Source organism: Oncorhynchus mykiss, chromosome 5, assembly GCF_057628025.1.
Source record: "Oncorhynchus mykiss isolate SJ-2025 chromosome 5, ASM5762802v1, whole genome shotgun sequence".
Lineage (NCBI taxonomy): Eukaryota > Metazoa > Chordata > Actinopteri > Salmoniformes > Salmonidae > Oncorhynchus > Oncorhynchus mykiss.
Genome location: NC_143026.1, coordinates 66,778,379 through 66,806,234, shown reverse-complemented (window position 1 = coordinate 66,806,234; position 27,856 = coordinate 66,778,379). Strand labels below are relative to the sequence as shown.

Sequence of the window (27,856 nt, the reverse complement as noted above, 5' to 3'; positions counted from 1 at the left end):
GCTTGTTAATGAGTCTTGTGACATTGAACATTGGTGTCAATATCAGCATTGACAACAGGGTTATAATAAGTTACAGGTTCTTGGAAACATGTTTGAGTTATAGGAATAACGAAAAATGACAGCAAAGTACAACAATTAATTATAAAATATTCACTAGGCAGTATGAACTATAATGAGTTAAAGATGCAGGTAAATTAAATCCTGTATAACTAAAATAATGGAATGGAAGCCCAGGACCAGAGCCAAAATGACTTTATTTAGCCTACTGTATCAGTACTCAGAAACAACAGCAAGACCCTGCTGGAGCTTACACATACAGCAGAGAGGACATACAAATGTCACACACCAATTTGTAAACTTCAGAGGACTAAAGATCAGTTGCATGTGAGGTTTATACTGTATTTCATTCAGTTACAGAAACAAAATTACTGTTTGTTTTTAAATCGTTTCTCAACATTCACAGATTGGAGTGTGATCTAGACGCCAAATATGGCAGTTTTATGTTGTAGATTCCCCTTATAACACAGTATTGTGATTTCCATATGTTACCATCAGGGCATCAGGTAGCTTAGTGCTTAGAGCATTGGGCCAGTAACCAAAAGGTTGCTAGATCAAATCCCCGAGCTGACAAGGTAAAAAAAAAAATCTGTAGTTCTGCCCCTGAACAAGGCAACCCCACTGTTCCTAGGCTGTCATTATAAATAAGAAATTGTTCTTAACTGACTTGCCTAGTTAAATAAAGTTTAAAAAAAAATCAGTATAGCTTATGGATGCGGGCAGTAAGTTCTTAGAAAGCACATTTACTGCACTGTACAAAAAATGCAGGCATGCCAGGCCTCAGAGATGCCTTTTTGGAGTAATCTACTCCAACCTCTCGGTCCTCGTCTAAATCTAGTTCTGGGGGGCCCCCTTATTCGCAGCCCACCCACCCTCCCCCTTCTCTGTGATCTGGGGTGCAAAGGGTCCCACCAGCCAGTTGAGAGGAGTGTTATTGAGCAGATACTCTACGACACCATCCAGAGACTGTCGCACCTGTGAACATTTAAAATGTGTCAATCAACACAAATAACAGATAATTATGAATCACTCTGAGGTGATGTACATACAATGCGTTTGTTGAAATATTGAAACTGAATATTAAATGAGAAACCAGCAGCTGGTGTATTCATAATGAATGCACACAGGAGAAATGGAGCAACAAAGTTTGGTATACCTGTGTTAGATGGTGACGGGTCTGCTCCAAGAGGGGGGGTGTGAGGGTGCTAGTGTTGCCCAGGGAGGAGTGCAGTTCTTCAGCCGCTTTCCGTGCATTTGCCAGCTGGTCCTGGACAGCACCGGGTAAGCCCTGGGCGCTGGACACCACCCCAGAGCATGCAGATCGCAACTGGTCACTGAGACCACGCACCATCGAGAGGGTTCGCCACTCCAACTGCTACACAAACATAGGCATTTACAGGTATCTGTGGAAACTATAAGTGTTTATAAAGTTCAAGTACCTTCATTCACATGGCTACTTGGACAGAAAATACTAACTCAGGACTCCCTACCTCAGTCTGGTCTTTGGGATCATCCACCTCCCCCATCTCTACCCCTCCATGTTTAGGTTGTTTCTCCTGCCACTCTTTCCAGCGCTGCAGCAGCTGCTCTGGTGCCCCTCCCAGCTGGTGGTTGGCAGTGGCCAGGGTGGAGCGGGCTTTCTCCAGCAGGTCCAGGGTGCTGGTGATCTGTGCCAAAGTTGCGTATGTGGCATCTCTGGCGTGCCGGGCTCTCACCAGGGACTGCTCCAGGGCCCGCTCCTGCACCTTGGAGGACAGCTTGCCCAGACGGACAAAGTAGCTAGAGCTCACCACTGGTGCAGTAGTCACCTCACCTGTTGCAGGCTCCGCCAAAGCAGCTGTATGCAGAAAAAAATAACGATAATCTATAAACGATAATTCACGGTCTGAGATCAGAGCTAGTGATTTTAGTGTCGCCTTGTCTACATATACAGTTTAAGTCAGAAGTTTACATACACCTTAGACAAATGTTTAAACTCAAGTTTTTCACAATTCCTGACATTTAATCCTAGTAAAGATTCTCCGTCTTAGGTCAGTTAGGATCACCACTTTATTTCAAGAATGTGAAATGTCAGAATAATAGTAGAGATTTCTTTCTTTCATCACATTCCCAGTGGGTCAGAAGTTTACATACACTCAATTAGTATTTGGTAACGTTGCCTTTAAAATTGTTTAACCTGGGTCAAACAGTTTTGGGTAGCCTTCCACAAGCTTCCCACAATAAGTTGGGTGAATTTTGGCCCATTCCTCCTGACAGAGCAGATGTAACTGAGTCAGGTTTGTAGGCCTCCTTGCTCACACACGCTTTTTAATTTCTGCCCACAACATTTCTATAGGATTGAGGTCAGAGCTTTGTGATGGCCACTCCAATACCTTGACTTTGTTGTCCTTAAGCCATTTTACCAGAACTTTAGAAGTATGCTTGGGGTCATTGTCCATTTGGAAGACCCATTTCGGACCAAGCTTTAACTTCCTGACTGATGTCTTGATGTTGCTTCAATATATCCACATCATTTTCCTCCCTCATGCCATCGGTTTTGTGAAGTGCACCAGTCCTTCCTGCAGCAAAGCACCCCCACACCATGATGCTGCCACCCCATGCTTCACGGTTGGGATGGTGTTCTTCGGCTTGCAAGCCTCCCCCTTTTTCCTCCAAACATAACAATAGTCATCATGGCCAAACAATTCCAGTTTTGTTTCATCAGACCAGAGGACATTTCTCCAAAGAGTACAATCTTTGTCCCCATGTACAGTTGAAAACCGTAGTCTGGATTTTTTATGGCGGGTTTGGAGCAATGGCTTCTTCCTTGCCAAGTGGCCTTTCAGGTTATGCTAATATAGGACTCGTTTTACTGTGGATATAGATATTTTTGTACCCGTTTCCTCCAGCATCTTCACAAGGTCCTTTGCTGTTGTTCTAAGATTGACTTGCACTTTTTGAACCTAATTATGTTCATCTCTAGGAGACAGAACGCGCCTCCTTCCTGAGCGGTATGACGGCTGCGTGGTCCAATGGTGTTTATACTAATTATCCATACTATTGTTTGTACAGATGAACATGGTACCTTCAGGTGTTTGGAAATTTCTCCCAAGGATGAACCAGACTTGTGGAGGTCTACAATTGTTTTTCTGTGGTCTTGGCTGATTTATTTTGATTTTCCCATGATGTCAAGCAAAGAGGCACCAAGTTTGAAGGTAGGGTTTGAAATGCATCCACAGGTACACCTCCAATTGACTCAAATTATGTCAATTAGCCTATCAGAAGCTTCTAAAGCCATGACATAATTTTCTGGAATTTTCCAAGCTGTTTAAGGGCACAGTCAACTTAAGTGTATGTCAACTTCTGACCCACTGGAATTGTGATACAGTGAATTATAAGTGAAATAATCTGTCTAAAACAATTGTTGGAAAAATGACTTGTGTCATGCACAAAGTAGATGTCCTAACCGACTTGCCAGAACTATAGTTTGTTAACAAATTTGTGGAGTGGTTGAAAAAGGAGTTAATGACTCCAACCTAATTTTATGTAAACTTCCAACTGTGCATAGCTACACATAAATTAACCATCTTGCAGCTCTAGACCCGACTCAGCAGCATCCACACCAGGGATGGGTTCAATTCCATTTAAGTACAGTCCATTCAGAGGTTATTAGTTTTATTTTCTCATTCATACTGACCAAGCTCTCTGTCGCTGAGAGGCAGGTTATGGTCCACCCAGTTCTCAGAATGGCTGAGGGCCAGGCCCACCCCACTGCTGACCATCTGGCCCACACCGGTCACCATGAATGAGCTGAACAATCCACTGGCTGCTGCTTGGGTCATCTCCACACCCCCGAACACTGCCGACATTACAGCCCCAGTCATGGTTTCCTTGGCCCCGGTTACAGCCCCAGTCATGGCCTCCTTTGTCCCACTCACAGACTGGTACATTATGCCTATTGTATCTGAAACTAGCTGAGGGAGAAACAATTAAAAAGCTGTTATGAATATACAAGGTATTAAATCAAGTAAAGTGTTTTATTGGGGACTTTAGTTGAATTGGATGCACGAGGCAGTATTGTTGACTAGTCAACACTAGATTTGGAGACTCACCTTATCAGCTGGCTGCTGGAGGATTTGCAGTTTTTCCACCTTGTCCAGTCCCATCATAGCATAATGATTCACCACAGAAACTGCAACAAATCATTCATTAACTCAGAACAAAAACGTTATCCACTAAAATAAATAAATAAATAGTTTTTTTGTGATGTCCCTCTGTGGTCACTACGCAGTAGAACTCACTCTGTGGCTCCAGTCTGTCCAGGAGTGGCTTGGAGCCGGTTGTGGCGGCTGCCCCAAGAGTGCGCACCCCGCTCTCGGCAGCCTCCATGACCCCCTTCAGCAGGGGCACGCTGTCCTTAGTGCTGCTGTAGGCGTTGGACACTACACCACACGCAGAGCTCACCAGGGGGATGCTGCCCACGCGGGACACAACACTCTGGAAACAAAACACAATGGTTATTATTTAGCCTGAGTTACTATTGCAATTGCATGTTGCATATTTTGTTTGATTTGTACTGATCACTCAATCTGCACCTGGAGTTTTTTTGTGTATCTGCACATATTATCCTTGAGTGCTTGCATATATCCAATTTATCCACTTGAGTGAAATACTGAATGCTGGTTTCAATGTTATTTGTGTATCAGACCCTTCATCAGAGCTGTGTTGTCGGGTAAACTAATGTCGTAGTGATGGTGCTCCTCACCTGCTGGTCTCCATTAGTTGGCTGGGCTGTGGCTGTACTGGGCTCATCAGTCTTCCCGCTGTCGGCCATTGTGCAGGATGTGTTTAAGGATATCTCTTTAAATTTCTGACATGAAAAAGAGGAGATTCACCACAAATTACCTGGCTTATGAGACAACTTTTACTTGCTTCATAAGACAGATATTCATTATGCAGCTGAACAGCAGTGAGGGGATTTATTGCGCTGTCCCTCCATCTATCCGTTTGTAGACAACCCAGTCACGTCTGCTTCATTTGTCAAGCAACAGGATACAGCCAGGATGGAACTGGATAGGGCTGAATTATAGAATGATTCACGTCATTGGACAGAAGTAGGACTGAACAATGACGCCCTGTCCCATCTGGAAAAGAATGCTATGTAAGAATGCTGTTCATTGACTATAGCTCATCAACCTTGAGGCCCTGGGTCTGAACCCCAACCTGTGCAACTGGGTCCTGGACTTCCTTACTGGTCGCCCCCAGGTGGAGAAGGTAGGAACTAACACCTCTTCACTGATCCTCAACACTGGGGCCCATGACCGCGTGACCAAGCACGCCTCCAACTCAATCATCAAGTTTGCAGACGACACAACAGTAGTAGGCTTGATTACAAACAACGATGAGACAGCCTAAAGGGAGGAGGTGAGGGCTCTGGGAGTGTGGTTCCAGGAAAATAACCTCTCACTTGACATCAACAAAACTAAGGAGATGATCAGGAACTTCAGGAAACAGCACAGGGAGCACCCTATCCACATTGATGGAACCGTAGTGGAGAAGGTGGAAAGCTTCAAGTTCCTTGGCGTACACATCACTGACAAACTGAAATGGTCCACCCACACATATAGTGTGGTGAAGGCACAACAGTGCCTCTTCAACCTCAGGAGGCTAAATAAATGTGGCTTAACACCTAAAACCCTCAAACTTTTACAGATGCACAATTGAGAGCATCCTGTCGGGCTGTATCACCGCCTGGTATGGCAACTGCACCGCCCACAACCACAAAGCTCTCCAGTGGGTGGTGCTCTCCAGTGGGTGGTCTGCCCAACGCATTACCGGGGGCAAACTTCCCACCATCCTGGACACCTACAGCACCTGATGCCATAGGAAGGACAAAAAAACATAGCCAAAATATATAATTATGATGGAGGCAGATACAATAATTGCTAATATTACAAACAGTAGCACTAGGAGCTCCTCCACTACACATTTGTCTGGGCCCTGGCTCTGTTTCACTGCATACCAAATTTGCTTATGTAGGCCATCAATTTGATGTTTGTCTATATAATAATGTGGCATTTTGATCATGTGATTTTTCAGTACCTTAAACTAAATGCTTGGCAAAATTGTATTTTATTATGAAGATTCTGAAAAATGTTGGCAAAAATGTAAATTGGATGACATCACAATTGAACATTTAAATCCTGTAGAACTTAATGTCATGGTAATTCTGATTGTGATCATTATTCAAATGTAAAATTGGATGACATAACAATTGAATGTTTGGGCCAAGAACGTGCTGATTGTTTGATTCTGAACTCAGTTTTGGTGGTAACAAATTTGAAACTACATGAAACCAAACTTGCTGGTACACAGATTACCGATTTTTTTTATATATATATATATATTCAGGGATATGATCAGTCTGTACCATTGATGGGACAGGGAGATCTTCCAGCAAGACCATCTACTTTCATCCATAATGCTAAGAACATTTTATTCCTCCGGAGGGCAGGGCCACTGTAAAAAATTGTATGGTGATGCTGTTGCTTTGTCTAGTCTTAGGATCTTTGAGACGTGGTTATTGTGTACCAATTACGTTTCCATCCACAGTTTTTATGCGAGTAAAGTCATACTGTAAAAAAAACTGCTATGATGGAAACTGGAAGTTTCGGTACAATTTTATAAATGCTGACTGATAATTAGTTTGACGTGTTGGCATCTTCTCAGTAAATTTATTATGCGAGAAATGGCAGTGGAAACGCCTTTATGAGCAAATACTGATACACTACATAACCAAAAGTATGTGGACACCTGCTCATCGAACATCTCATTCCAAAATCACAGGCATTAATATGGAGTTGGTCCCCCCTATGCTGCTATAACAGCCTCTACTCTTCTGGGAAGGCTTTCCACTAGATGTTGGAACATTGCTGCAGGGACAAGCGCATTAGTGAGGTTGGCCAGTGATGTTGGGCAAATAGGCCTAGCTCGCAGTTGGCGTCAACTAATCCCAAAGTTGTTAGATGGGGTTGAGGTCAGGGTTCAGTGCAGGCCAGTCAAGTTCTTCCAAACTGATCTCAACAAACTATTTCTGTATGGACCTGGTTGTGCATGGGGCATTGTCATGCTGAAACAGGAAAGGGCCTTCCCCAAACTGTTGCCACAAAGTTGGAAGCACAGAATGATCTAGAATGTCATTGTATGCTGTAGCGTTACGACTTCCATTCACTGGACCTAAAGGGCCTAGCCCGAAACATGAAAAACAGCTCCAAACCATTATTCCTCCTCCACCAAACTTTATAGTTGGCACTAGGCATTTGGGAAGGTAGCTTTGTCCGTCGGACTGCCAGATGGTGAAGCATGATTCATCACTCCAGAGAACTCGTTTCCACTGCCCCAGAGTCCAATGGCGGCGACCTTTACACCACTCCAGCCGACACTTGGCATTGCGCATGGTGATTTTAAGCTTATATGCGGCTGCTCAGCCATGGAAAACCATTTCATGAAGCTCCCGACGAACAGTTCTGGTGCCGATGTTGCTTCCAGAGGCAGTTTGGAACTCGGTAGTGAGTGTTGCAACCAAGAACAGACAACAGCTACAGCACTCAGCGGTCCCAGTCTGTGAGCTTGTGTGGCCTACCACTTCGCGGCTGAACAATTTATGCTCCTAGACGTTTCCACTTCACAGTAACATCACTTACAGTTGACCGGGGCAGCTCTAGCAGGGCAGAAATTTGACAAACTGACTTGTTGGAAAGGTGGCATCCTATGACAGTGCCACGCTGAAAGTCACTGAGTTCTTCAGTAAAGCCATTCTACTGCCAATGTTTGTCAATGAAGATTGCATGGCTGTGTGCTTGATTTTTAACACCTATCAGCAACGGTGTTGCTAAAATTGCCAAATCCACTAATTTGAACGGTTATCCACATACTTTTGTATACATAGTGTATAATAACCATCATATCGCAGTAAACTTGGGAGTTACGTGATGATATGGTGCGTGGTCCTTCTACTGCGACTCGGGAAACCACGCAGTTTTAGGCTACAGATTCAATTATGACTTCATAAAGTGGTGAAAGTGCACGGTAATCTTGATGCTCCTGTACAATAAATATCGGGGGTCTTATTCTGGTGACATGATTATTGATGCTTGACTGCCGTTTGACAAATAAAAATATTCTCACTCTTTATAATCTCATGTAGACTACTACCTGCTGTATCTGCAAGCTGTTGGCTAGAGAGCATGTGCCAAGACCAGAGTATGCACAACAGTTAACAGCATTTTTTGTGAGAAATCTATCAGTAAAGTTAAAAATGCAATGGAAACACATTGAACTTTAGACATTTGTTTGGTACATGAAAACTTAAGTGAAAAGTATATTTTGTGTGCACTACATTTACAAGCTGATTTTTATCCGCAACAAATCCATTTGGTGGAAATATCACCAATGGACAGTTGAAAAACATATTCTAATGTCACCAAAATCTTAGATCTTCAAAGCAATTTGAAATCCCTACTGTCTAGATGTGTTTTTTATTTTATAGCAACAGCCATATGGATTTGTCATTTTCAGGTCAAACCAATACTGTGGCAGCAACCATCCCTGTGGCTCTGGTACTGACCCTGTTCACCAGGCCTCACTGGTGGATGCCCTGACCTACGTGGGACAGGCAAACTGCCCCCCACCTCAGTGCAGGCCCCAAAGGTAAAGGAGACCCATCCAGACACCCATATTCGATATGTGGTCATCATGAAGGATCTTCCACATGCCTCCTCTCTCTCATCAGTCGTCTGAGCTCTCTACAGGGTCTGAAGGTCCAGCCGGATGAGCCTCTGACACTGACCTACCTGGGAACCGTAAACCTCCCTCAGGCTCCTGACCAGGCCAAGAACAGCCCTCTGCTGAGCCCACTCAAGGCCGTTTCTGGCGTAGGGGAAGGAAGCAGTTGGACATCCCCAGCTCATAACCTCAGCAGGCCCCTCTCCTGGTCCATGGCAGGCCCCTTCATTCAGTCACCCAGGGTGCTATAGCCAGGAGGAGTACTGGCAGAGGTGCATGCAGTACTACCAGCAGCTGTCTGGCCAGAGGAGGTGGAAACAGATATGCTACTACATGGACATGAGCAGAGCTCTCCACTAGGAAGTTCTACATGTGCATACTGATGCAGCTGCCTGCACTTGGCCATGCTGAGGATAGTGTAGCGGAGCCTTCTACCAGCAAGCAGGGTGGTAACACCACTTTAAATAATAAACTCGACATGGATGGTGGGGTATGCAAAAATGCATACACCCCACCAAATATGGGTCAACCTTGAACACCTTTGTGTCTTGTATGTTTTTCCATTCAGGTAAAAAAAAAAATACATATATACAAATTCTGAACAATTCTACAAGGGGCAAGTATGTATGGGAGGTTTCGTTCAAATCAAAAGGAATTCTATCAAAAAGTGATTGAATTCAAATGGATTTACCCCTGTGTGTGACCCCTGAAGCCAGTAGAGCAGGCCTAGGTGGCAGTAGGTTGGTATGCAAGCAATGACTGACTGTATGAAGAAAGACTTGGGTCACAGTCATATAAATGATTGGTCCCAGCAGCCTACAACGTTCCAATTCCAGTCAAATCATTTACAATTATGACAGGTGAAAGTGTGAAAAAATACTACTTCACAAATAAGCAAATAAGAGGTCTGAGTGCCCAAATGACAATTTGAAAATAAGCCATCGTTAAGTGTTTTGAAAAATTGAACTTTACCCCACAAAAGTGATTTTCCCTGTACCGTAAAATGAATAGCTTCTCTGGTAGAGAACGTGAGCAACTAGTCTACAGTAGTTTGATTAACTTCTATCTAAATATACATTAAAACAGGCACTTAGACATCTAGAATAACAGTAGAGTTTGTTAGCAAGCCTGGTCAAAGACGAAGCTAGAAGGTTACAAGTTGTTATTCTAATGTTACCGCATTATACAGCTCCGCATGCTTTTCCAAATATTAGTTTCCAGACAGGTTGTCAATTTAGTCACTGACCTCGCTGATAATAAAAATAATATATTTGGCATGCTCCTGTCCTCCGTTGACTTGGCTGCGAAGTTTACCCCAGATAGCCGTGACCCGACCAAACCCTGACAGCACACTTGGCAAAACATGGGCAGAGCAAAGGCGGGGTTGTCAAATTGTTCCTGAAAGTTAACCAATCACTGTAAACTGAAACGAAACTAGCTATACGGAACAGTAGCCAATGAATGTAGTTAGGTTACATGGAACCATGTAGCCTAACAATTATGATATCAATAGTTGTGCCTGTATGATTATACATTTTGGAATATCCAGCGTTATCTATAATGTCTGTGGATTTCTATTTATGTTAGTGTTGTGTTCATGTCATAATTGATGATGAGACTAATTATTGGTATAGGCTAATACATTTAGATTATAAATAGATGGGGAACACAACCTCACATTGCATCATCAGGTGTTGAAAAATGTCACACAAACGTGAGTTTTACTGATTTCATAAAGCCGGTTAAAATCACAGAACATCTGTTGTGATTATTAGGCCTACCCTTCAATGCAATCAGGTGCCTCACATCTTCAATGAAATCTGGTTTAAGGGTCAATAAATGATTTAGACTTAGCAATATTTAATCATTTACATCTTGAAGACCCATAAACTGTTACAAACGTTGCAGTTGTGATTCTTACCTCAATTCACGTTATATGGTATTTTGTTCTATGCAAAGTAGCTGTATATATAATTTATGTTTTATAGCCTACCTGCAATAAATACGAACATCGGCCAGTCAAATATGTGACCCTATGTCTTGAAAGCCAATTGCCTATGGGGACGGTTTATTTTACGCCTGCTACATTTAGGTTAATGTTGACGCCTCATGAACAACTTTCAACCTACACCAATGACGGAAATCGCCATTGCAGGTAAACTAAGTGCCTCGTTCAAATTATAGGCTGAACAAGGAAACTCGGACTTCCTGAATTGTTGTACAACTGCAAGCAGTTAGTAAATCGGAAATATCCGACCTTCCTAGTTTTAACTAGCAAGTAATGTTAGTAATTAAGTAAATAACTTAAGTATTTGTTTTTATGACCGTGTTTTTCTTTCTGTTTATATTTTGTATTTATATGTTGATTGTGTGTATTTTTAGTATTGTATGTAATTCAGCACTCATCTGTTAAAAAAAAGTTTAAAAAAGACAGTGATCTTAATATGACTCCCTGATAAAATAAAGGTTAAATAAAATCTAAATAAATACAATCTATCGTGGAAAGTCTGACGTGGTAGACAACGTTTCGTATTTCTCACCTCTTCCCTGCCTAGAACCTAATCTAGTAGTTAAGGTGATATTTTGCTTCTGGGTTGCCGTGATTAAAATTCAAGCAAAGATTTGTATAACTAAACCAAGATAGACCACAGCATGTCGTTTCCAGTGGGAACAAATGAGTCATAGTGGGCAGAACAAGTAAGGAGGTGGGCAGAGCCAAGCACGAAATAGCGAGATCCTATTTTCCTGTTCTAGTGAACATTTGCATATTTCCGTTAGGGAACGCCTACTCTGAAATGCGCGTGTGCAATAACTCAATTCGCCTTTGCACGTCTAAACAACGCGATTTTTAAAAACTTTGTCAAGAGCCAAAGTCTACAAAACTTAGTCCACTCTGTTCAAAACAGATTCTAGTTTTGTGAACAGAAAACTGTATTGAGATCAAATATTTAATTGATGAGAAAATGTTCAGAATGTCGGCCAAAATCCATCTCCTTTCATCATTTTCCTACCAAATTTGGTAGTGAGTTGAAACGGATGCTTCACATTTATACATCTGGTGAAATATCTGTCTCATTGTTCTATCTGTGACGCAAGTAATAATTACTACAGCAACAAGAGTGGCTTTGTACATTATTTCTGTGTAATGCAGTGTAACTAACTGCAATGGGTAGCTACACCTGAAGAGGGCATTCTTTACCCACAAAGAGAGGCCAATGTGCTGCAGCCTCACTCGCTGTATGTGGCTGAACCTCTGCAAGGTCTTTCAAGTCTGCTTGGCACCCATATTGAAGACTTGTTGAGAGGATCCTTTTAAACAAATTCTAACTACAAGTTTATTTTTATATTTTAGAACAGAGAGTAAATCCACTATGAAGCCGATGAAAGAGAAGGGCATGTGGATGCATTTATAAATGCAAGTGTGAGGCTTACAGAAAATGTATGGTATACATATGTAGCATATCTCTATAAAATATATCTAGTGAGGATTGTCCATAGGTAGATAAAAAGGATATGATTCCCTGACATGTGGAGTTCATATGATATAAGCTCTTCCCATTGTTTTAAACGCTAGAACAATGTGTCTCTCTGTTTGGCTGGCAGTGGAGTGTATCCATGGATGCCAAGGGAAGCCAGGCTTCCAATTTTTTTTTTTTAAGCTTTCGTCACTCTGTGTTTTCAGAATTTTCTTCAATTCGCAAGAGGCTTAATATCTCACTTGAGAAAGCATCCGAGCAAGAGAAACAGCACACCTCTGTTTCTGTGTTTGTAGGCCATCCATCTGATGCTGTCTGGTCATAAAGATTATGACATTGTTGCCACTTGTAGCGTTGAATGCAAGGGAAGTCAGCGAGCATTTGGCCTGCCTTAATAAGAAAAATATATATAAAATAATAGCCAATCAGAGTTGAACTAAACTGAGCGAGCTCAACTGTGAATAGTCCTGGCTCACCAACAAAATGTGTCAAGGGAAGCCAGTTTGGATTTGGCTTCACTCCAATCACATCGCATCAAGAGAAATATATAAAGATAAATATATAATTGACAGAAACAACTTGAATTGTTGCACCTTGTTGTGTTGTTGTTCTCCTGTGGCTAGCTAGCTAGCTAAAATTGTTCCTTTTCTAAATTAGCCATGGATGGAGATAAGGGATTTGGACTTAATTCTCCTTAATGGAATTACTTAATTCTCCTTACTGGCCAATGATTATAACAGCGATTCTGATCAAACCATAAATTCAAACACTGTGCCCCTGGATTGAGAGGATGGACGTTTAACATGTACAGTTGAAGTCGGAAGTTTATATACACTTAGGTTGGAGTCATTAAAACTTGTTTTTCAACCACTCCACAAATGCCGAGTTTTGGCAATTCGGTTAGGACATCTATTTGTGCATGACACAAGTAATTTTTCCAACAATTGTTTACAGACAGATTATTTTACTTATAATTCACTATCACAATTCCAGTGGGTCAAAAGTTTACATACACTAAGTTGACTGTGCCTTTAAAAAGCTTGGAAAATTCCAGAAAATGTCATGGCTTTAGAAGCTTCTGATAGGCTAATTGACATCATTTGAGTCAATTGGAGGTGTACCTGTGGATGTATTTCATGGCCTACCTTCAAAAGTAGTGCCTCTTTGCTTGGCATCATTGGAAAATCAAAAGAAATCAGCCAAGACCTCAGAAAAAAAATTGTAGACCTCCACAAGTCTGGTTCATCCTTGGGAGCAATTTCCAAACGCCTGAAGGTACCACGTTCATCTGTACAAACAATGGTACGCAAGTATAAACACCATGGGACCACACAGCCGTCATACCGCTCAGGAAGGAGACGTGTTCTATCTCCTAGAGATGAACGTACTTTGGTGCGAAAATTGCAAATCAATCCCAGAACAACAGCAAAGGACCTTGTGAAGATACTGGGGGAAACAGGTACAAAAGTATCTATATCCACAGTAAAACAAGTCCTATATCGACATACAGTGCCTTGCGAAAGTATTCGGCCCCCTTAAGTTAATACTTTGTAGCGCCACCTTTTGCTGCGATTACAGCTGTAAGTCGCTTGGGGTATGTCTCTATCAGTTTTGCACATCGAGAGACTGACATTTTTTCCCATTCTTCCTTGCAAAACAGCTCGAGCTCAGTGACGTTGGATGGAGAGCATTTGTGAACAGCAGTTTTCAGTTCTTTCCACAGATTCTCGATTGGATTCAGGTATGGACTTTGACTTGGCCATTCGAACACCTGGATATGTTTATTTTTGAACCATTCCATTGTAGATTTTGCTTTATGTTTTGGATCATTGTCTTGTTGGAAGACAAATCTCCGTCCCAGTCTCAGGTCTTTTGCAGACTCCATCAGGTTTTCTTCCAGAATGGTCCTGTATTTGGCTCCATCCATCTTCCCATCAATTTGAACCATCTTCCCTGTCCCTGTTGAAGAAAAGCAGGCCCAAACCATGATGCTGCCACCACCATGTTTGACAGTGGGGATGGTGTGTTCAGAGTGATGAGCTGTGTTGCTTTTACGCCAAACATAACGTTTTGCATTGTTGCCAAAAAGTTCAATTTTGGTTTCATCTGACCAGAGCACCTTCTTCCACATGTTTGGTGTGTCTCCCAGGTGGCTTGTGGCAAACTTTAAACGCCACTTTTTATGGATATCTTTAAGAAATGGCTTTCTTCTTGCCACTCTTCCATAAAGGCCAGATTTGTGCAATATATGACTGATTGTTGTCCTATGGACAGAGTCTCCCACCTCAGCTGTAGATCTCTGCAGTTCATCCAGAGTGATCATGGGCCTCTTGGCTGCATCTCTGATCAGTCTTCTCCTTGTATGAGCTGAAAGTTTAGAGGGACGGCCAGGTCTTGGTAGATTTGCAGTGGTCTGATACTCCTTCCATTTCAATATTATCGCTTGCACAGTGCTCCTTGGGATGTTTAAAGCTTGGGAAATCTTTTTGTATCCAAATCCGGCTTTAAACTTCTTCACAACAGTATCTCGGACCTGCCTGGTGTGTTCCTTGTTCTTCATGATGCTCTCTGCGCTTTTAACGGACCTCTGAGACTATCACAGTGCAGGTGCATTTATACGGAGACTTGATTACACACAGGTGGATTGTATTTATCATCATTAGTCATTTAGGTCAACATTGGATCATTCAGAGATCCTCACTGAACTTCTGGAGAGAGTTTGCTGCACTGAAAGTAAAGGGGCTGAATAATTTTGCACGCCCAATTTTTCTGTTTTTGATTTGTTAAAAAAGTTTGAAATATCCAATAAATGTAGTTCCACTTCATGATTGTGTCCCACTTGTTGTTGATTCTTCACAAAAAAATACAGTTTTATATCTTTATGTTTGAAGCCTGAAATGTGGCAAAAGGTCGCAAAGTTCAAGGGGGCCGAATACTTTCGCAAGGCACTGTAACTTGAAAGGCCGCTCAGCAAAAAAAGAAGCCACTGCTCCAAACCCGCCATAAAAAAGCTAGACTACGGTTTGCAACTGCACATGGGGACAAAGATCATACCTTTTGGAGAAATGTCCTCTGGTCTGATGAAACAAAACTGGAACTGTTTGGCCATGATGACCATCGTTATGTTTGGAGGGAAAGGGGGGAGGCTTGCAAGCTAAAGAACACCATCCCAACCGTGAAGCATGGGGGTGGCATGTTGTAGGGGTCCTTTGCTGCAGGAGGGACTGGTGTACTTCACAAAACCGATGGCATCATGAGGGAGGAAAATTGTGGCTATGTTGAATCAACATCTCAAGACCTCAGTCAGGAAGTTGAAGCTTGGTCGCAAATGGGTCTTCCAAATGGACAAGGCCCCCAAACATACTTCCAAAGTTGTGGCAAAATGGCTTATGGACAACAATGTCAAGCTATTGGAGTGGCCAGCGCAAAGCTGGTGGCCAGCACAAAGCTAGGATTAAATGTCAGGAATTGTGAAAAACTGAGATCAAATGCATTTGGCTAAGGTGTACAGTGCCTTGCGAAAGTATTCGGCCCCCTTGAACTTTGCAACCTTTTGCCACATTTCAGGCTTCAAACATAAAGATATAAAACTGTACTTTTTTGTGAAGAATCAACAACAAGTGGGACACAATCATGAAGTGGAACGACATTGATTGGATATTTCAAACTTTTTTAACAAATCAAAAACTGAAAAATTGGGTGTGCAAAATGATTCAGCCCCTTTACTTTCAGTGCAGCAAACTCTCTCCAGAAGTTCAGTGAGGATCTCTGAATGATGCAATGTTGACCTAAATGACTAATGATGATAAATACAATCCACCTGTGTGTAATCAAGTCTCCGTATAAATGCACCTGCACTGTGATAGTCTCAGCGGTCCGTCAAAAGTGCAGAGAGCATCATGAAGAACAAGGAACACACCAGGCAGGTCCGAGATACTGTTGTGAAGAAGTTTAAAGCCGGATTTGGATACAAAAAGATTTCCCAAGCTTTAAACATCCCAAGGAGCACTGTGCAAGCGATAATATTGAAATGGAAGGAGTATCAGACCACTGCAAATCTACCAAGACCTGGCCGTCCCTCTAAACTTTCAGCTCATACAAGGAGAAGACTGATCAGAGATGCAGCCAAGAGGCCCATGATCACTCTGGATGAACTGCAGAGATCTACAGCTGAGGTGGGAGACTGTCCATAGGACAACAATCAGTCGTATATTGCACAAATCTGGCCTTTATGGAAGAGTGGCAAGAAGAAAGCCATTTCTTAAAGATATCCATAAAAAGTGTTGTTTAAAGTTTGCCACAAGCCACCTGGGAGACACACCAAACATGTGGAAGAAGGTGCTCTGATCAGATGAAACCAAAATTGAACTTTTTGGCAACAATGCAAAACGTTATGTTTGGCGTAAAAGCAACACAGCTGACCACACCATCCCCACTGTCAAACATGGTGGTGGCAGCATCATGGTTTGGGCCTGCTTTTCTTCAACAGGGACAGGGAAGATGGTTAAAATTGATGGGAAGATGGGTGGAGCCAAATACAGGACCATTCTGGAAGAAAACCTGATGGAGTCTGCAAAAGACCTGAGACTGGGACGGAGATTTGTCTTCCAACAAGACAATGATCCAAAACATAAAGCAAAATCTACAATGGAATGGTTCAAAAATAAACATATCCAGGTGTTAGAATGGCCAAGTCAAAGTCCAGACCTGAATCCAATCGAGAATCTGTGGAAAGAACTGAAAACTGCTGTTCACAAATGCTCTCCATCCAACCTCACTGAGCTCGAGCTGTTTTGCAAGGAGGAATGGGAAAACATTTCAGTCTCTCGATGTGCAAAACTGATAGAGACATACCCCAAGCGACTTACAGCTGTAATCGCAGCAAAAGGTGGCGCTACAAAGTATTAACTTAAGGGGGCTGAATAATTTTGCACGCCCAATTTTTCAGATTTTGATTTGTTAAAAAAGTTTGAAATATCCAATAAATGTCGTTCCACTTCATGATTGTGTCCCACTTGTTGTTGATTCTTCACAAAAAAATACAGTTTTATATGTTTATGTTTGAAACCTGAAATGTGGCAAAAGGTCGCAAAGTTCAAGGGGGCCGAATACTTTTGCAAGGCACTGTATGTAAACTTTTGACTTCAACAGTAGCTAGATGTAGAAGTCTAATGTTAACTAGCTAACGTTGCCCATGAAAGGAAGTTAGTCTAGCGAGCAAGCAATTTAGCCAGGTAGCCTAGAACAACAAAAAATAAAAGTGTGTACTGTATGACAATCATAGACTGTTGTCAACATGATAGAGAGGAGGATCACATTAGAATTTCTCTACAAGTAAGGTGAGTCAACATGTTTTTCTACTTGCACAAACACAAGCACACAAATCGGAACCACGGACAGCCACATCATATTTGGGAGCTCCCGAGTGGCGCAGTGGTCTAAGGCACTGCATCTCAGTGCTAGAAACGTCACTACAGACCCTGGTTCAATATATATTACAACTGGCTGTGATTAGGAGTCCCATAGGGCAGCACACAATTGGTCCAGTATCGTCCGGGTTTGGCCAGAGTAGGCGGTTATTGTAAATAATTTGTTCTTAACTGACTTGCCTAGTTAAATAAAGGTTAAATTAAAAAATATATATCCATTTAGCTTACAATGACTGACTAAATTGTTTTTATCTTTTAGTTGTCACTGTATTAGACTAAGCATACAGTAGGTGATTTGATGATGTTGAAATGTTGAAGTTGAAATGGTGCTGTTTTCTTTGCAACTTGTGGTAACTCGCCGTGGTTCTAAATCAATATTTGTTTAATAGTCAGAAGATGTCAGAAACATTAACTTACTTGACCCTGCTGTAGGTCATGTAACTGTTTGTTACATTGCAATATTCTTTGTGGACTTCACTGGACAGAGGTTGCTCTCCGGTTTTGTGATGAAACAAATGTGTGGTTGAATTTATTCTGCCACTGTCTTCTCATTGTCTCGGCCTTAGGCCTATATATCACGGTTTCAATGCATATGAACTAACAGGTTTTAGAGCCAACAATGCAATTATCACAACACATAGATTGTAATATGTTTTTTTTCTGGCTTGGCTTCCCCAGTGATTTTACCCACGCACGGCTACTGGTGGCTGGTAATATGTTATCCCAGCATGCCAGGCACAATCATTTCCATTACCATTATTTGTTATGCAGGATTCCATTTCCACAAAAACTCCTCCATTTCATTAGGAGATTCTAATCACGATAAAATATGACCCATTATAATTTTCATTATCTGCCTTTTTATATTTTCACAGCTATTAGGCCAAAATGCAGAGAGAGATTACTTTAATATTGCTATCAGAGATGCTCTGAATGGCTTCCGCAGTTACATTTTGGTTCATGTTTGAAGTGAAATTAATTCTGTGGTTACATTTATAATCACCAACCCTTCTGAAAGTAAACATTCACACAGCATGCAGACATATTAAGGAATGAGAAATTAAACAAGTCTGCTGGCTGGAGAACAGTGGGGTGTCTGTGTTCCTACTCCTCTATCATATATTTTTCAGTTATTAGTTTGTGTGTTTTTGGAGAGTGTGGGGATTTAATGTTCCCCAGTGTCCCCCTACTTCTACCTCCTTCAATTTCCCCAGACGGGGGTTACCAGCATGTGCCCTGGAGGCCCATAGTGTCATCTGTTTCTGCTTAACTCTGACTCTGCTCCATTGGATCAATTGATTGTGGGCCAAATTGTTCTGGATATTGAGTAATTGAAGATTAGGAGATAACAAGAGAATGACTGATCCCTTAGGACAATTAGAACTTTCCCTGTGTCTGAGAACATACCATTCTAGATGAGCAGACTAAATTGGCAACTTAGCCAGGTTGCTAGGGTTGTATGGTGCAGCAGCTGTTAGTTTTATCAGCAAGATTGTATATTACTTTAGCATTACTGAAAATGTCTGGGTCAAATTAACCAAGCCCAGGGTTAAAAAAATCTGATTAGGATTCTATTTATTTTACCCAAACCCAATAAACTGACTAGTGATGAGGACACATCCACCATAAAGGTTTCAAGAAGGCCCAAACGGGTAGAATTGATACACTTCTTTGCATTGGAAGATGAATTGGTCCAAGGGAGGCTTTGTGAGGTAATGTTAGTGTGATCACTCTGCAAAACGAAAATGCAATAGAATTACAAAGTAATGATTCATGTTTACATAAAAAACAGATGGTACAGGTGTGTTACACGAAGAATGTAAAAAAAAAAGCTTTAAAAAGCTTCTTCCCCACACTTGCATTAAAATTAGTTTTTGTAAATGCAACACCTGAATGTTGATTCTAAGGTCAAAAGAGCTGCATCTTCAATCTATTTGAATTCTTTACCCTCTCTCCATTTTATGCCCATTTCAATTCAAGTCTGTTTTTATGTAAGATCGACCCTCTACACACCATCAGCAGAAGTCCTATTTTCAATGCATTTTCAACTGCAACATATTTTGGGCATCCTGGCGGCAACATCAGGTATCAGTAACATGGACCACACCATTATAAATCATCTCAAGGTTGAAACTTGATATGAGCTTTTGCCCTGGCAATTTATGGTGTAATAACACATCAATAAGGCGTAACCTTGGCTGAGCTGATGTAGGTCTTAGACATGACCAGGAACATAGCTCATGTGGAAGGGATATAGAGAGCAGAGGTTGACCATGCATCAGAGGTGGTCAAGTCAACCACACGCGTACTATACTGTTAGTATACTGTAGCCCTACCTGCCTCCATCTACCCTTATCCTCTAAGAGAGTACAAGGTTTTTTATATATATATATATCTCCTGTTCCAATGAATGAATAACCCATATTGATTGCTTCTCAACAACGATTCAATGTTTTTGGGGGGTTTAATGATGTGGCTTGTCAATGCATAATGAAAACTGAAACAGCTTTGAGGTTAGTGTGTCTAATACTCTCTTGCTCTTTCTAAAGGCTTTTTTCCCTATTCTACCTTTGAACAATGTGTTCAGATTAAAAATCATGTCTTAGAAATAGTGGATGGAAAAACTGTCCTAATTATGTGCATCAGGGGGCATTCAAATGTTACATTTTCAAGAAGCATGAACTCATCCTTATTCTTTTAAAATGAATACTCATCATAGTCATTAACTGTATTTGGCTCTGTGTGAGTGTACGTCTCTTGAATCTTTTCAGTTATAACCACAAAGGCCTCTGTTGAGGAAGTTGGAACAGCCTGAGACTTTAAATAAGATAGATCTTTTCCAGGTTGTACGATATTGACAATATGATTCTACGGAGTCTCTGTTGGCTCTTTAAAACAACAAACTAGAAAAGCCCCCAAAACAACATACAAAACAAAAGTAACAAATAAGCCACAGTTTCCTCCCTGGGAAACAATAGCCTCCTAACTGATTACTTTTCAACATGTCTGAAACACACGCGACTGGTGTGCCTCTGTTTATTCTAGTGGGATTATTTGGGCAGAGGGGGTTGCCAATGGCACAGAGGCAACAGCAGAGGTGATGGGAACACGGGGGAGACGACTAGCCCTGAAATATTAATTGTCAGGCTGGGATATGACTGGATCTGTCCTGACAGTGATGGCCTACAACTGTGCGATCGCCAAACAAAGGACGGATGTGTTGCAGTACACTGAGTAACTATAGCAAGGTGACGTACTGTAAAATAAATGGTGGGGCTATGTCCAGAATGGGGTTAAAATGGCAGCTATATAGGTCAGGAAGAAATCCAAACCAGTCTAATTGGAATGAATGGCAGTAGGGATAATCCTGGTTTTACTTATGCAGGCAAATAAAACGAAGGCTTGTGATATTTCAGGAATTGTGTAATATAATTGTCAAACTAAAATATTGTCATATAATCATAAATACAGTTTATTTGGGTTTTATAAACATTTTCTGTATAAATAGCCACTAAAATATATGTAAACAGACCATAAATGTCTCAATTTAGTGTTCTTGAAAAGCTGAGAGTGCTATTATATGATACAATATCAGTACTTGTTGCATTTACAACTTGTCTAAAGTCTTATCTGACTTCAGCCAGTGTACGGCAGTGGATTGACTGCATTGTTTGAATGGAATGTGGTCATATTGGCAGTTAATTTGAAACATGGAATCATTCCTTTAAAACTGGATGGCTAGCTAGCTGACAAAATTAATTATTTGACACAATATCTTATCACAGCACTGGCAAACCATGGTTGACCAACTCCCTGTCAAATATATCCAACCTTTACCCCATCATAGGAAGGTTCATGTCCATTCCATTATTCTAATTCCTAATTCTATCAGGGTGACTTCAAGGGGGACTCCAACACAATGACAACAACAAAAGTCCAGAGCCTGTTGGCCAGTGGCCTTCTCTTCCCCCTGTCCTGTCTCATCATCTCTTCCCCTGCTGCACGCTCCACTCAAACCATGGCTACCATCAGAGGCGTCATGGCGATAGGGGGCACCCACCCAATTAGATTTGACCCGACCTGTTGAAAAAATATTTTACTATTTCATTTGTGGTTTCTCTAATACTACTAGCCACCTGGCAATTTTATGAAGTTGGCTTTCGCTAGCCCGGATAGGTTCCCAACCGAGTAACTATGTACCAAGAAGCCATTTCAAGCTAACAGGTTAGAGTAGCTAGGTTGTCATAGGCAGAAAATGTACTGTTTACTGGGAATTTATTCCATCACACGGTAATTTGGGGGAAAAGGGGCTGGACGGAATCAAAGCAAAGAAAGTCAATGTCAACCTACTTACCTAACCTACCCTCTCCTAACTTACCTAACCTACCCTCTCCTACCTCACCTGCCTACCCACAACTTACCTAACCTACCCTCTCCTACCTTACCTGCCTACCCACTACTTACCTAACCTACCCTCTCCTACCTTACCTGCCTACCCACTACTTACCTAACCTACCCTCTCCTACCTTACCTGCCTACCCACTACTTACCTAACTAGCACCACCTGGCGCACTAACCAAAACACAGGGGGTGGTCCGCCCAGGTCTTACCTAGTGTGCATAGACAGTGAACACTACGGGTTATGTATGCCCGTGGGCCTCTTGCCTAAACACTCCCTAGGTGCCTTCCCCCCTGGGAACAAACGAAACAGAATACAAACTAATTCATACAAAGGACATAATTGGCTCTCTTTCTTCAACAACCAACACAATATATAACCCTCAGCTCTCTTAACCACAACCAACATAGGCCACACTAATCTCTCAACAACACTAACCAAAATACAGGATATACTAAGAATCTGCCCTCTTCTCTCAGTAATCATCTGTCTTCTGAGCAACAGAAGACTGGCTTATAGCTGGAGAAGGAGTTGGTAACTGAAGACAGCCGTTTCCTGACGAGAGGGCGGGGTCAGCTCCAATCATCAATGGGCTGACCAATCAGCTGCTTGGGGAATTTCAGGAAGCCATACAAACAAACACAATCACAACAGAAACTGGGGAACGTAACAAAGCATAATGATCCTCACGTACTTTGTGCCCCCTCAGATTTTTGTGGTGCGTGACACCCCTGGCTACCATGACAATGCCCCTCTCAGAGAAACAAGTGGTCAGACATCAGAAGCAGAGCACTTTTATCAGCTCTGGATGTCTACCAAGAGAAAATCACCAATAATTGCGTTAGCATTAGTAAAGCTCAAGTTAATACCCAATGGAGAATATATCCATTGGAAAGGGGGTCATTATACTTGTTGATTCAGTTGGTGCATGTGCTATGGGCAACAGTCAGGATAAGTCAAGGCTGTGCAATAGAAATTTTGTATGAGAATAGTGGACAATTCCCTTTTCTGTTTCTCTATGCTGTGTGTAAAGAAACATGGCAATGACATCTAGCCAATGACATGGAACTACTCACTTCACAGGTTTGTTTACGAAGCATATGACTAATAAAATATAATTTGATTTCAGCACCTTAGCTGCGTTGGCAAAAAGCGGATGTTTCTGGTTTTCAGGGAAACAGTATTCTCAATCTAACTTCCTATCGGAACTGGTTACTCTGCTCAGGCTTCTTTCTATGCCTGCTATGTTAGATTACAGTTTGAGTTTATTGGTTTCACAGAGGAAGCAGGACAAATCTCAAGTTTAACTGGATGACTTACTGTGTGACAGGGAAAGATATTTAGACTAGTGAGCAAGCCATGTTATTTGGGAGCCATCTTTCAGCAGTATCATCTACTGCAATAAAACGCTGTGCTTTCTCGACAAACCATTGCAGGACAAATGCTTGATAAGAGACAAAGACAAGGTGCATAACTTGTGGGGGGACTGTGGGAGGGGATCATGAAGCCCAATATGATGACTGGCGTATGGGTGAGTGGGTGTGTCGAAAGGAGTGGGTGTGTGGAAAGAGAATCAGCTAATTGGGCTGATTTGTTGCCACTCGACTGTTTTGCGTGGCTGACTGGGCCGCATGACAAGTCGATATGCCAGTGCGACCAGTGCACTGGTGTATAGACATGCCTGCTGACCTGAGGTGCTTCATATTGGGCAGCTGTATCATGGGGGTGTCACCGGCGATAGCTAATGTGGCCATTTTATTCCCTCCCATGATTTTATTTCAAGTAGGATAGGAGCCTACACAATAAATAACTAATATTGATAACCATCTAGATGTGACCTTGATACATACATTGCATACTACTCAATGGGGAGGGCATGAATGGCAACAACAACGTGACACAGTGCCCTTCGCTCCCGCTTGCAAGAACTACTGTGGCACACTCAGCTCTCGGCCTGTCCAGAATGTGCGGCCTCCTCATGCTCAGGTTCTTGTGCCTCCTCCTGAACATTTTCCAACACCTCTTCCCCGCTGGTGAAATTGTCTCCCCTGGTTACCGAAACCTAGAATATAATATAACTTAATTGTCCATCCAGAATGAAAATGTGTCTTTTGGCATCATCATACACATACACATTGAAGGTCACACACATTGAGAACAGTCAGTCCAGTATTCTGCATACACTAGCACATAAAACACCAAATGCCTGCATATTTTGTCTGCGTAATTCGCCAGCCTCTGTCTAGTGATGGGGAAGATACTGTACTGCACCAGAGAATTTTCATCCTCTCTGTGGTGTAAGCAATGTGGATAGTCCACTACAACAAGCATGGGTCACCCAGCCGCTCAGCCTGCCAGGGTCTGCCAAGGTACATGGATAAAAAAAGAAAAACTGTTATTAGCAGATGAAATTCCCATTCCCGTGGTATCTCATCGAAACAAAAGATGACTAACCTTGGCAGCCCGGGGGATAGCCATCCGTGCACCGCAATCCTCCATGGCTGCTGCCTTTTTACTTTCTCCATGCTCCGGTGGGAAATACATTTTGCTAAATAACTTGGCATAATATACTCATTTTAGAAAGATAATTTAAATATGTATAAACATTTACAATTCAAAACTAAGGTATTGAAATTTGAAGATGATAGGTCTCACAAAAAACTGAAAGTATACTCACGTTTTTGTTTGATGTTGTTATCTGTAATTAAAATTGCAGTCACAAATAGTTTAATATTGATGCACACATTGTAGCTAACATTTTACTAAATACTTCCTCTATGTAGCTGTTGTAAGATGAAACTTAACCAACACAGTGATAGGTGTCAAAAAAGTTAATGGTTCAAAGTTCATTCTTGCAGATTGTGCAAAACGCTTCAAATTTGAAACGGTAAAGCTTGACAACATTCAGCTGTTTTCATGATATGATATGTGTTATCTAACACTTACAATTGATTTATTTCTCATTACTAAGTAGTCCTATCAACATTGAGCAAATAAGCTATCACTTTTAGTAAAACCGTTAGCTATTTTTTAGAGGTTAAAAGCTTGATATTAAATGATTTGGGGTCTGTTGCGCAAGTCGAATTTTATGCTTTGCAGCGTGTCCCACAAAACTTTAAAAAAAACTCTCATAACCTAACTTAACTGACATAAATTGTAATATAAATTGGTGGTCAGCTAGCTTGAAGGGTGTATTTAAAACGTACCATTATTTTCCAGTCCATGAAAATTGTGTCCGAAGTTCAGGGGTGTCCGAAGTTAGGGGAAAATTAGTATGATTAATAAGGCAGGGTTCAAAGACAGGCAATAGAGAGAGTGAGAGAGAGAGCACTGGCACCGCCCATCAGGGATGGATGGGCTGGTCCATTTTTAGCCCAGTGGTCCTGTCTAACTATTTTTTTTGTTGCACAAAATGATTATTATCTAGCTAATAATGCGGGGCTCAAGAAAAAAATGGGCCGTTGTGGAGACCTACAGGAAAAAAATGGGCCGGTATTTTTGAAATGCCAGGGCCAATTTCTCGTTCCAGTCCGCCCATGTAGAGGCAGGGAGAGGATGAACAGGTCATTAGTTGAGAATTAGATTTATAAAGGCACTATCAGTTCAGCTCCTCATCTTTGCTGACTGTAGCCCAAGTGCTATAACAAATGTTGTTGCCTACATTCTGATTTAATTGATTGTCACCGCAGGGGTCAGAGACAGTAAAGAGAGAAAGGGCACAGCCATATTGAAGCAGGGAGAGGATGAAAAGGTCATCAGGTGAGAATTTGAGTTATAAGGCAGTCTGATAGGGTACGTTGCACAGCTATTTACATCGCACACAGATTGGATCTATCGTTTCAGCTCCTCATCTTTGCTGACTATAGCCCAAGTGCTATTACAAATGTTGTTGCCTACATTCTGATTTCATTTGGTTGTCATGTAGGTTGAAGACGTGGTTGCGCTCTATGACAAAAAGCAGATTGAACCATGTTGCCGTCTGTCATATCCACCAGGAGAAGCGGAATACCATAGATAGGAAAACAATATGCCAGAATGTTATTGCTGGCAGTGACAGGCGTAAACAGGTATTTGGTGCATTTAAGTGAATTGAGACTGAAGATCTGACCCCTCTCTGTACCACTATATGCCCACCTTTGTATAAGGTTGCAATACATGCATGAATTAATACTCCAATTAAATTGTGTACGATATGGTTCAACGTGCCAATAAATCAGCACAGTCTACTTTTTATGCTTTTCAAATCGCCTCCATCTTGAATCTAAAATTGGGATCATTTATACTCTGCTAATGACCATACAAAAAAAAAGAGCAATGTACAATACGGTGAGCAAAACGAGGAATTTGTGGTAAGTGTATGGGTGCCGCCATCTTTATGCACCTACACTATTGGGAATAAGAAATGAGTTATTCAACACTATGTATGAGCCAAGGGTACAAAGGATACAAAGATAGAAAAATGTGTTCTGACATTTAAATGCACTTAAAGGGGTGTGGTGGTGACTTTCAGAACTGTTAAGAACACAGTTTAAAGTAATATAGACAGATATTGGTATTTCAGTTGTGATTGGGGTGTATTGACCAAATTATTAGGACCTTTTTTGATGCATTTTCCATTCAAAATTGACCAGAAACAACCATTTCAAAGCTATTAAAAATATATATACAGTATTTATTACGGGGGGGATGCCCTAAACCACTCTAGAGAACCCATTGCTGCTGACCCTGAACCCCACAATATCCAACACAAAGTTACACCCTACATGATACATAACTTCACCAATGTCTGAGTGGTTTTGATTGGCTCTTCCTTTATCAAACATGACATCAGTTCACAAGGAGAGGTGGAGACAGACAGATGGAGACTTGAGATTTGTTACACCATATAATCCAATTGAACCTGATCACATGAGCCTATTATATTTCAATATCTTTGCCCATAGTTGAACTACTGTATGCCTTTACATCTCTGAGGACCACGTGCTGTTAGTGCTCATACTACAAAATTGAGTAGGCCGATCTACATCGACAATAGCCAATGGACTATGCATCATTAGCATCATACCCTTGGCCATTACACCTGCCCTATGGGTTCATTCATATCAGGCACATTGTGCAGCATTAGAACAATAATTACTGCTGTATTCAGTACTGATCTAGTTTTAGCATCTCCTCTCCTCTTAGAGGAAGCCTGCACTGCATTGCCCTGCCCCTTCTCTCCACGTTGTTTAAAGATTAAAAAGCACAGTTCTCTTCGAAGGTCACGATTTTTGCTAAGGCATTTCATTTTCCCATCCCACTCAGCTCGTCTTATCTAGCGCAGTTCTACAGCGAGACACTGTGTGGGATGAAAGGGAGGAAGAACAAAACATGTTTTTGGTTTATTTATTTATTGTCCGTTCCCCATCCTCCATCCTTGACAAGAAAGCAAATAGACCAAATTAACAGACGCTCAATTTTTCTGCTGAATTTGGCGCAAAGTTCCTAATTTATTACTTTGAAAAATGCTTAAGTCCAGTCCAGAGAATACCACAATAGACTGAAGTTGCAAGTGTACTTGCCCCTTTTCAGAATTTTAGGAAATAAAATACACGTGCACTCACTTAGTAAAACGTTTCCATGATGAAAGGCTGGCACACCAGAGCATATCCTTACAGCCATACTTTACATTTTAATTGATTTAAGTGTCCTCGAGTCACTGTAACATTTAAAGTGACTGGCCGTCATTCCAG

The 27,856-nt window shown here is 41.6% G+C and overlaps 1 protein-coding gene across 6 annotated transcripts; it reads right to left on the bottom strand.

Moving 5' to 3' along the window:
- Positions 1-236: 236 nt before the first annotated feature.
- plin3 (perilipin 3) lies at positions 237-27,856 on the bottom strand. Of its 6 annotated transcripts, none has more exons than XM_090235616.1 (8): positions 24,579-27,856; positions 4,802-4,906; positions 4,338-4,533; positions 4,149-4,228; positions 3,734-4,010; positions 1,548-1,894; positions 1,214-1,432; positions 237-1,032 (listed from the first exon to the last, which is right to left on the bottom strand). In XM_090235616.1, the coding sequence occupies exons 1-8, from the start codon at positions 24,666-24,668 to the stop codon at positions 892-894; spliced, it is 1,455 nt and encodes a 484-aa protein (XP_090091742.1). In that variant the 5' UTR covers positions 24,669-27,856; the 3' UTR covers positions 237-891. The 6 variants fall into 6 exon arrangements, with proteins under 6 accessions (XP_090091742.1, XP_021459584.1, XP_021459586.1 ...); XM_021603909.3 differs by lacking the exon at positions 24,579-27,856 and adding an exon at positions 10,814-11,070; XM_021603911.3 differs by lacking the exon at positions 24,579-27,856 and adding an exon at positions 10,742-11,011.

What these genes read in the sequence shown, in the direction of transcription:
- plin3 (XM_090235615.1), bottom strand. Translation starts at nt 9,005, where the DNA reads ATGAGCTGGGGATGTCCAACTGCTTCCTTCCCCTACGCCAGAAACGGC. An exon ending in GGACAGACTGGAGCCACAGA is followed by an intron (nt 4,229 to 4,337) that starts GTGAGTTCTACT and finishes GATTTGTTGCAG; the next exon opens with TTTCTGTGGTGAATCATTAT. An exon ending in TCCAGCAGCCAGCTGATAAG is followed by an intron (nt 4,011 to 4,148) that starts GTGAGTCTCCAA and finishes TTTCTCCCTCAG; the next exon opens with CTAGTTTCAGATACAATAGG.